This window comes from Myotis brandtii, unplaced genomic scaffold (assembly GCF_000412655.1).
Source record: "Myotis brandtii unplaced genomic scaffold, ASM41265v1 scaffold8, whole genome shotgun sequence".
Classification (NCBI taxonomy): Eukaryota; Metazoa; Chordata; class Mammalia; order Chiroptera; family Vespertilionidae; genus Myotis; species Myotis brandtii.
This window is the reverse complement of record NW_005371219.1, coordinates 9,761,643-9,772,370: the sequence shown is the minus strand read 5'-3', so window position 1 is coordinate 9,772,370 and position 10,728 is coordinate 9,761,643. Positions and strand designations below refer to the sequence as shown.

General features: G+C 40.3%; 1 protein-coding gene and 1 long non-coding RNA gene across 2 annotated transcripts in view; both read left to right on the top strand.

Annotated features, from left to right (window-relative positions):
• The first annotated feature begins 7 nt into the window (after window positions 1-7).
• The window catches only part of LOC102249407 (translation initiation factor IF-2-like), a 148,298-nt gene continuing 137,577 nt past the window's right edge, over window positions 8-10,728 (top strand). The window contains exon 1 of the mRNA XM_014531281.1: window positions 8-365. Within this exon, the coding sequence (XP_014386767.1) occupies window positions 88-365 (278 nt within the window). The 5' untranslated portion in view covers window positions 8-87. The remainder of the gene's footprint in view (window positions 366-10,728) is intronic.
• On the top strand, window positions 5,135-9,236 carry LOC106724336. The gene is made up of 2 exons (XR_001360092.1): window positions 5,135-5,170; window positions 8,819-9,236. It is a non-coding gene; the product is annotated as an uncharacterized LOC106724336 (long non-coding RNA).

Sequence of the window (10,728 nt, the reverse complement as noted above, 5' to 3'; positions counted from 1 at the left end):
TTCTGGGCTCTGTCCTGGCCTCCCTCCCCGCCGAGGGGGCGGGGACCGACGGCGCCCTGCGAAAGGCAGGCGAGCCGGAGCCCAGGTATGTTCTTCCACAAGGGCCGGGCGGCGGACAGAGCAACGTCGGAGCGGCGGGTGGAGGAGGCGGACGAGAAGATGCCACTGCCACTGCCGCCTCAGGGCGACCCCGGGGAGGCCAGCCCGTCCAGGAGCTCCAAGAAGCACACCCCTTTCCACCTCTGGCGCTCCAAGAAGAAGCAGCAGCCTCCGCCGTCGGACTGTGGGGTGTTCGTTCCGCACCCGCCGTCTGATTGTGGGGTGTTCGTTCCGCACCCGCCCCTGGCGCCCCTCGGCGAGGCCAGGTAAGCTCTCCGCCCAAGCCCTCCAGTCTCACCTCCTCCTCTTCCTCCTCCCCATCTACTCCGCTACCTTGACCCTTGAATTAGCTGGACCCCACTCTTTTGGATGGAGGAGCGGGATCCGTCTCACCTGGCACAAGCGTAACGGGGTCCAGAGGGGCGCAGGCGTGGCCTCCGCGGGGGAGCAAGTCCCTCGCGGTTTCTAATCCAGACCGAGCCCCAGCGAGGAAAGCTTGTGCCCACCGACGTAGACTTTATTTTGGTTGTCAACAGGTTTATGCAAGGGTCCACTCTCAGCCTGCTGGCGGGAGCACAGAGTGGGGAAGGGTCATTACCGGGAGGGATGGCGGCGGGCACTCTACCTGGGGGTATATAACACGTTCCATTCTGGTGCCTTCATTGCGAAGACTCGCACGCTTACGCTGTATCTCCATTGTCCTTACGAGACCTGAAGGGAGAAGTGGCAAGGATGGTCACCCCCACTTTATGGGTAGAGAACCTGAGACCAAAGGGTAAACGGCTTGTTCCTATTGGAATCAGTGTCAGAACTACGCAGCACCTATTCAAAGTGTCATTGCGCTTTTTACATTTGTATCATAATTTTGTGGTGGCTTTATTATTCCATATGTATACTTATTCAGTTATGCTGTCCGAATTCATACATTTGTTGAACAGTAAATCAGTTTAAAGTAACAGTATATCTATGTGGTTTGGAGATACAAAGTATATTTAGTGAAGGACAGTTAAGTACTAGTACATCCTTCTGTGTGTGTGTGTTTTTAAAACACACCCTTATGAACAATGAGGACCAGATTACATTGTGCAAGATTTGCATTTTAGACATTTTCCCCTTTTATTTCTAAGGAGCTCTTAATTTTTCAATATATTTTCATTCATTTAGTATAAATTTTCTTGAGAGCCTTAACTAAGTGCTGGGATATAAAAAACAGTAAGAGTGGTCTCTGTCATCAAAGAATTCTTGGTCTCTTGTGGAGACCAAAAAGTAAACCGTGGGATAAGTGCTTTGATTGATGCTTGCACAGAGGAGGGAATCCATGGAGACTTCCTGGAGGAGGGTGGCTGAGGTCGCTTAGTCCGATGGGAAAAGGGGAGAAGCAAGGAGTTGGAGGCAGAGGTTGCACTATGAGCATCACCAACACTGGGAAGAGCATGGTACTTCCTGAGAAGCACAGTGGTTCGGGGATGTCTGAGTATGTGTGAGGGGGTAGCGAGAAGAGTGTTAAAAGACATTTTATTTTTCCTCATATTTTATCATCCATCATAGTAATTGGTTGTAATAGAAGATATTTTTATCTATTCAAAGACTTACTGTGCTTATGAATTGAAATGTCTAACAAAATGTTACTTAATAATGATGTAGTCAACTTTGAAGTCTTTTTCCTACTACCTCAGTAAGTACTTTCAACATTTCCATAGTGGTTGTTCTTATCTGACCTAGTGCCATCGTTTCTGGCTATCAAAATGTAATAGTCACAGCTATGGACTATTTATTCAAAGGAGAATACATTTTATTTTATTTAAAAAAATACTTTTATTGATTTTAGAGAGAGGAAGGGAGAGGGATAGAGACAAACATCAGTGGCTGCCTCTGCACGCCCCCTACCGGGGATTGAGCCGACAACCCCACATGTAACCTGACCGGGAACTGAACCATGACTTTCTGGCTCCTGGGCCAATGCTCAACCACTGAGCCGCACCTTCCAGGTTCAACTGCAAACATGTTTTAGACTAAAACTTAAATTAGGAGCATTCGCTTCTTTCCTTGAGCCTCTTGTGTTTTAGTTCTGTCTTGAAGCACTCTAGTCCTTCCTTCAGAACTATGATGAACTTTGTAGTGACAAATGTTCTGAAAACTAAACATACTGGTCTGTCTTGGGGATATTTTTCTAGTTAGATCATCATTATGAGGGAGTGTACCTGTTTCTAGTCTAAAGAGGTGGTCAAAGCACACTGAGGTTTCTGGTCAGTCTTTGGCCAGTGTGGCTCCATTCATTTCTGCCCAGGACTTGGAGGTGATGGAACTTGGTCAGAAGGTGCAGAGCTTACTGTGGCCTTTGTTTCTGCATAAGGATGGGACAGTCAGGTGGCCACACATATATTCTGAACATACACAATGAATATTATGGGCTTTTAGATCAAACAAAAATGAAATGGCTGTTGACCTTGGGCAAGTTTCTTTTCTGAGTCTCAGTTCCTTCAGTATAGAAAATAGTAATAATGACTCTGTAGGGCTTTTGTGAATATCAAATGAGTACTTACGTTATTAAATGTAAAATTTTTATCATACTCTGGGCACAAAGTAGAAACTCAGTAAATGTAAAACCATCATCATCATCATCATCATCATTATAAATACAAAGATCTAATGGAAGAAATGGAAAAAAATAGATGGGGGGAAATGCTTTTCTTCCTAGAAGAGCTTACCACTCCGATGATGGTTCAAAGTTTATTGATGTTAGATTTCTGTAGTCTGCAAATATTTGTGGCTTTTAGTGTGGATGTTCTAAAAATCAATGATAGTTGTTTTCTTTCTTTGCATAAAGTAATTTGAACATGACTGCCTCTCTTCCTAAAATTCACCCTTAAAGGTTTTCTTCAGCTTGGTTTTGGTAAGCATGTTAATATTTTCATAGAAATAGAGCCATTGCCCTCCTGGATCAGCCTCATCTCTCATATAGTCCATTGGTCTCTTGCCATCAAAGGGCCCAATGTTGTGTGTGGAGAGGGCATGGTGGGCCATGGCCAGACTTTCTTTGCAGCCATTAGCGGCACTGTCATTTACTGGGTTTTGAATTATACTCTGTTTTGTAAACAATTTATTCAGAGCATGGGTTCTCTATCTGGATTTAAGCCCCTGTTCTCCTTCTTACTGTGATATTTAGCCATGTCATCCTGGGCCAGTTATTAACCTTTTTGTGCCTCCGTTTTCTTATTCACAAAAGGGGCATAGCAAGAGGTTGTTATGAAAATAAACAGGCTAATGCATGTCAAGTGCTCAAAACAGTGATGGCATATTGTAAGCACTCAATCAATGGCAGTTGTTTCTCTTTTTTCTTGTTAGTATCTTGTCTATACCGCCTTTTGAGCAATAATTTTATTTTATGCTATATGACCGAAATGGTACTTCCTTTTTATTTTCCTTAATTAAGGCACTCTGTGTTGTTTTGATTAGAAATAAGCACTTATCCAAAGGTCAATGGAGTACATTAAAAATGATTGCCCTGGAACTGAATTGAACCCCACACCCAGAGGCAAGCATTAATGCTTTCTGCAGGAGCGCCAAACTCAAGTAGTTGGTGGGCCTGATAATCCAATAAAAAGCAAGGATAGACTATGGTATTGGACAGGCTCAGTTTGAAATCTGCCTCTGCCATTTGGGTAAGTTTTGTTTAAGCCTCAGTCTTTAGCTTAGCTTTCTCACTTGTATAATGGAAATAATTGCAATTTTCTTGTGGGGCTCTATGAAGATTTGATATTATATGTGTAAAACACCTGTCATAGGGTCCAGCTGAAGCAGATAGAAGCAGAAGTGATAGTGGCTGTAATTGTTGTTGTCCTAGTAATGGCATGCGGTTTTTACTTTGGAAGTGGAGTTAAACAACTACAGAGCCCAGAAGAAGTTGTATTCAGGTCTGTCCAGCCTTGATGTACATGTTAGTCTCTAAAGGGTGCCCTGCATGCATTCAGGGATTTAAAAGTCTTAATATATCTGACTTAGGAAGCCAAAGAGAAACTTTATACTTGACGCTAGTGAAGTTTCTCCTGAAGTGATTTTTGGAGTCTAAGTTTAGAATAGGATAATTCTTTGCCACTTATCTCTGTCATTGTATCACTTTATCCACCCTCCATTTCTATACTTCTAGTCATAATCCCTGTAGTCCATATACAAGTGATGTAAATGCTTTTGGAGATTTTTTGTAAAACTTCTGGGCTTGGGTTTCCTTTTTCCTTTTTATCTTTTAATTATAAATCTTATTTGTTCCTAGCTGGTGTTGCTCAGTGGCTGAGCGTTGGCCCATGAACCAGGAGGTCATGGTTTGATTTCTGGTTAGGGTTCATGCCCAGGTTGTGGGCTCGATTTCCGGTGGGGGGTATGCAGGAGGCAGCCAATTAATGATTCTCTCTCACCATTGATGTCTCTCTCTCTTTCTCCCTCTTCCTCCCTCTCTCTGAAATCAATAAAAACATATTTTAAAACAAAACAAGCACATATCTGTCTTAAAATTTGACTTTACCTAAGGGATCATTTGTGTTTCAGAAATATCAATATAGAAAAAAAAAAGATTATTTAATTTTAAACAAATGTGTCTGGTAAGAAGAGTATTTGAAGTGTGCATTTATGCCTAGTTTGAAACACTTTATCAAATAACTGCTTAACCTCCATTTCATGTTATACTTATTATTTAGAAGATTTAGAGATCCTGCTCATGAAACGCAATGCAATTTGACCCATAAAAATGCTTTTCTAGGATTAATGATAGATCATTCTATGGGACAAATTTCTTTTTTGTATGTTATTGAAATGATTATCAATCACAATTTTTAAGTCATTTTTAATTTATTTTAGAGAAAGAAGAAGGGAGAGAGAGAGAGGGAGAGAGAGAGAGAAATATGAGAGAGAAAAATCGATCAGTTGCCTCCCGTACACACCCCTACGGGGGATCGAACTTGCAACCTGGATATTTGCTCTGACCGGGAATTGAACCCACTACCTTCTTCTGTGTAGGACAATACTCCAACCAACTAAGCCACACCAGCGAGGGCATCAATGAAAAAAATTTTTTAAGGTATCAATCAAATTTTAAAGAGAAGTTTGTAATGTTTAACAAACACTTACTGAGCACGCATTCTGTATCAGGCACTGGGAAATAGAATGAGGAAATCAGAGGTAATCCTTAGGAAACTTGCAGTCCCATGGAGGATAGGGCATATGGAAGGAGGTGACTAAAGTAGCATATGATGCACTGAGTGCAGAAATAAAGGATTTAATCAAGTACATTGAGGTCAGAAGGATTATCCTGAAGAAGCAGACAATTTTTTTCTCTCCTTAAGAAGTTTACTCATGTAGAATAATTAATGAGAATTTTTATTCTCTGATGTGGAGATCATCAAAGGCTCCAGGTTTTCTTGAGGTTATGATCATCTTAACCTATATCCAGTACCGGACCAAAAGGAAAATTATGGAAACTTGTATTTTCACAGTAGCATTTAAAACAAATAAAAAGAATCATTTACTCAGGATTATGCATAATTCATTTTCTTCAGTTCCTTAAAATATCTAAAGCCTGATATTATATTATTTCAATTCTTTTGTCATATTTTGGCACCTAGAAATGAAGACTGTGCTTGGAATGTAACACTGGTTTGAAAATCTTGGCTGAAATGATAAGTAAACATCATGTTGACACTCTAAAATTATGGACTGAAAAGAGTGATTCTTGACATTCCTTAGATAGGTTTAAAGATCCATATAAGTGAGGCAGAGAAGTCCTTATTTTGGGTACATGACTAATTTGGCATCTACTCAGTCTCTGTCAAAATGGTTTTGGAGTCTGTATCAAGGAGAGTCCAGCATTGCCTATGTTCTCAAAGCAAGGTGTTCTTCTTTAAAAATAACCTATGCTTAGTTTTATGACAAATTGCATGGCACACCCAACAGGTGTCTTTCCACATATTCACTTTAGAAAAATGAATTGTGGGCTTTTACCCTGGAGAGGATTGAACTGTGAATTCAATATTTTGTCCTGAAGTGAGTTTTCCAGATAAAGTATGCATGAGTGTCTGATACTTGTGGGGAGTTTGGCCAGAAAGGCCAGTCAGGTTATGGGTCTCATTAGCTCATTTATAGCTCCCTTTATGCATCTCATTAGCTCATTTATAGCTACTTCTGTGGGTTCACATTTATGAGAAGTCTCCATTCTAGAGAATGAACTCCTGCTTAGTGCTGTCTTTGCAGCCCTGTGCATCACCTGGATTGGCCTGTGTAGTGGAATTGAGGCAATAGACCCTTCCTAACAAGGGATCATTTTTAAAAATATATATTTTATTGATTTTTTACAGAGAGGAAGGGAGAGGGATAGAGAGCTAGAAACATCGATGAGAGAGAAACATCGATCAGCTGCCTCCTGCACACCTCCCACTGGGGATGTGCCTGCAACCAAGGTACATGCCCTTGACAGGAATCAAACCTAGGACCCTTCAGTCCGCAGGCGATGCTTTATCCACTGAGCCAAACCAGATAGGGCAAGGGATCATTTTTGACAGTGTCAGGAGATTCCAGGGACATACAAGTGAGGCAGAGAACTCAAAGTTCACTCGCAATGTCCCCAGCTTCTCTCACCAACACGCTGTACACAAAGTGAGTTCAGGTTGAACCTGTAGCTAACACAGGAAAGTGAAACAGAATTAACAAGTGCCTTTTGTTTTTCACCTTTCCATAGATGGCAATTAAATGAGCAAAAGTAAGTTGTTGTTAGGCTTGGCATAATATTCTGTGGTGAAGAGTTGGCTGCTAGCTGTAGTTATTCTTGCTGTGTGCCATTTCAAGCCATTGGCACTAGCTGAATTTCATTTATTAGAAGTTAGGGTTATGGCATCCTGAAGGTCATCTCAACAGCTCAAATAAGAGAATTGGCCAACAGTTACATAAAGACACCATGCAAAATTTACCTCTTTTTTTTTTTTTCAAAATAGTCAATAAGCAGTAGTATAAGCTCCTATTTTTTTTTTTCCTAGCTGGATAGTACTTATCTTGTAGTCGGGGATCAAGAGGAAAAATAATATGTCTATGAATAAGATAAGAAAAGAGAGGACACATTTGGTTTATATTAAGAACTTCAGACCATGTCTATAAAAACATTGTTTTCCATCAAGATTTCATTGAAAGATGCAGTTTACTTAACATACACTGTGTGTATCACATACTGTATATGTTAAGTGCTTTATAAAATTAACTCACTACAATTCATTTATAACATCCCTGAGAGATAAGTACTGTTGTTATCCCAATGTTGAGGAAAATGAGTTTCAGAGAGGTCTGGAAATTTGACCGTCACAGAGTTCATAGGGGCTGGGGCTGGGATTCCCCACCTGATGGTCTTGAGTCCTGTGGTTAAACCATTGCTGATATTTTACCCCACCTGAGGCTCAGAATGGCTGTGTGCAGTAAGCCCACACCCTCATTTTATAGATAAGGAAATTGAAGTTCAAAGAAGGCAATGCAGATGGAGGAAGTAGGACCAAAACTCAGGTTTTCTGGATTCCAGTCAGCTGGGTTTTTGTTTTTGTTTTGTTCTCTTGGATTATAGACTGTACCTCTCCATTCCTCACCTCTACCTACCTTTATCAGGAGCCTAACTGACTCATCTAACTTCCTGATGACTATTCCCCTGGAAATCTTCCTCTAGTTTCACAAACCAAAAACTATGAGACAGTCTGATCCATCAATTGAGTTTCTAGTTATTCAACCGGTGCATTCACTGTAGTCTGGTTACAACATATTGAATACTTTCAGAGTTTCTGCTTAATTAGTACATTACCTACTAACTAAAAAATAAACTTTAAAATAACTTAATTCATGTTTTCAAAAAAATTTAAAACTTGCACATGCCATATTTTATAACAAAATATCATTTATAATTATAGAGTATATCCATATTGTACCCATGTAAAAATCCCCTTTATGGCATTTGAAGTAATGCTGTGACATGTAATATATTTTATCTATTATTTAAATGTTTTGATCATACTAATGGGTTCATCAATACCCTAGGAAAGCACAGCTTGGTATTTTTTGCATCTGCTGTTTGAAAAAGATATGACAGTCCAAGCAAACTGTTGACATTCACGCTGAAATACAGTGTCTCCTTTATCATGAGTGCCATGTGCAAACCTAAGAGCTGGCCCTTTTCAAGCCTGTGCAGTGGAGGCTCCCCCAGGCCTTGCCAGCCATTCTTGGCTCTACTGCCTTGCATATATTGGCTTGCTTCTCCACTGGTTAGTTCCCATGAACTACGTGGTTATTATCTGCAAAACAAGAAAATAAAACTATTCTCTTTTATTATTTAGTCTACCCAAAACTATCTTGTCTGGGATAGACTCAAATATTGATCAAGAATCCTACCTTGGAGCATGCTTGGGTTGGAAACAAGGCCTTGGTATTCCCCGGATGAGTTGGTAAACATGTTTAAACAAGCTAGCCTAAAACCAGATTCTGGATTTTTTTCCAAGAGAAAAGCAAAGTACGACTGAATGTCTGGCATTTGTTCCAACTTCTGACTTTTACCAATTTGTATTTTATGATTCTATTAATCTCACCCTGTGAGAAGTTTCAAGTATTTTGACCTAGACGTCTTAGTAGGTAGTGCATTGTTGGCACTTAATTGTACCCTTCCCTGTGATTTCATTTCATAGAAGCTCTTTTTTATGCTCATAAGGAGACAACCAGCCTTGGGTCTCGGTGGTAACTGTGGAAGACGCAGGGACACATCCTCTCCTTCGTCATCACCTGCTTCCTTCCCACAAGAGAAGCTCTTCAGGGACTGATGCATCACCTTCCTCGCTCACTACTGGGTTCCTGGCTGCCTGTCTCTGCCTGGTTATGATTTCACAAATTTACAAAGCCAGTGATGTTAAACAAAGAGGAGTGCCAATTTTTACCTTCATGCCACTCGATAGCTGATCAACAGACAGCAAAAATGACAGCCAGTTAGTTGGGCTTGCGCATGGTTTCTGAGGAAAATGGGTGTGGCCTGGGGGAATGGAGGAGGAGGATTCAGCCAGATAATCTCCAGTCTCTCCTGTAAATTAGCATAAACTTGCCAAGAATAAACAAGATAAAGGGTATGAACATTGTCTAGTACCAAGTATGTTTCAGTTGCTTTCATATTTGGCTTGTCTCATTTAATCCTCACAATAGCTCTCTGTTAGAGCTAAACTCCATGGAGCTCTGCGTTCCCCATATTTACATTTGAGAAAACAACAACCTGAACACAGCTTGTCCAAGCTGATTCAGTGAATAAATGACAAGCGCTCTATTTGAACCCAGGTCTTTCTGACCCCAAGACTCCTAATATTTCCACTGCACCACGAGAAAACTGAAGGTATTGATAGAGGGTGTATGTGTGTGGGAGGTAGCTGGCTAAAGATTAGACACATCCAATAGAAATGCGGTCATCCATTTACTCTCAGAGCGATCACCCTCTCAATAACCAGGAAGGAAGCATTTCTCCTTTTTTGTGATCCGCACCCTACATTGGCCCACTGTAGAGAAGGAGATTATGCAGGAACGAAGAATTTGTGTGCATAGGGAAGTCCATGGACACCTGGCTTTCCCGGGAATTCTTGACTTGAGATCATTCTTCTGAGAATCAGTGACTCAGTCCGTAAAGGGTTAACTAAACTTGTTACACCTGATTTCCAATCTCCTCTAAAAGCCACTAAGCCTTACTACCTGCTGCTGTGATGATTCACAGAGAATGCAAAGAAATGTAGGGTGAAAAATGTGAAGGGTTTTCACTCTGCTTAAAGATTAATCACAGCCCTAAAAGAGGAGAGAAAATGCTGGTGACCAATACTTCAGGTTTATAGGAGATACTGTTTACTTGAAAAATGGGATCTAGAGAGTTGGGTGTAAAAAAAGTATGAAAACCCTTTAAATGATCTTTGTCTTTATAGGAGCTAGTAAGGTTGCTTTTAGTGCCCATTTCTCTCAAAACTGAATTTTATTTTCACTTTTATGTATTTGAGTGATTTAATAAATTACATTGAAAAATACTCATACATTTCTATGAGTATTATATGCACAGAATCAACTCACAGTAGGTCAGCGAAGAGAGTAAATTTCTATTTCCATTATACTAGCCTAGAAATGTATATGTTCTGGTATTTAGATTTAACATAGTTATTTTAAAGCATAAATTATTATAATCATCAGTGCTGCTGAGTACAACTAGAAATTTGCTACTTTATCTTAAACCACACTTTCTGCTCAGTTCTGCTTATTATCGACTTTCTCAATATTATTTTATTTATTTTTTTGCTTTCTCTAATTTTAAGAACAATTATCGAGTGATAATGGTAATTGAAGCATCAGGTTTGCCTCTTTCCTTTGTGACTCAAGTAACTGCGCAAAGGTTCTCTCTCTCAAAAGAGGTCTTGAAATGTGGTCTTCAGTGACTCTGTCTTGCCACACTCAGGAAGGTAAGTAAATGTGAGAGTGAAACTGCTCTAGTGAAATTCATTTATTAAACAAACATTTATGGACACCTGCTGCGTTTGAGGCCCTGGGGCCCTGGCTGGCAAACCAGGTCAAGTCCAATTGTTGGAAAACTGATTCTCATTATCC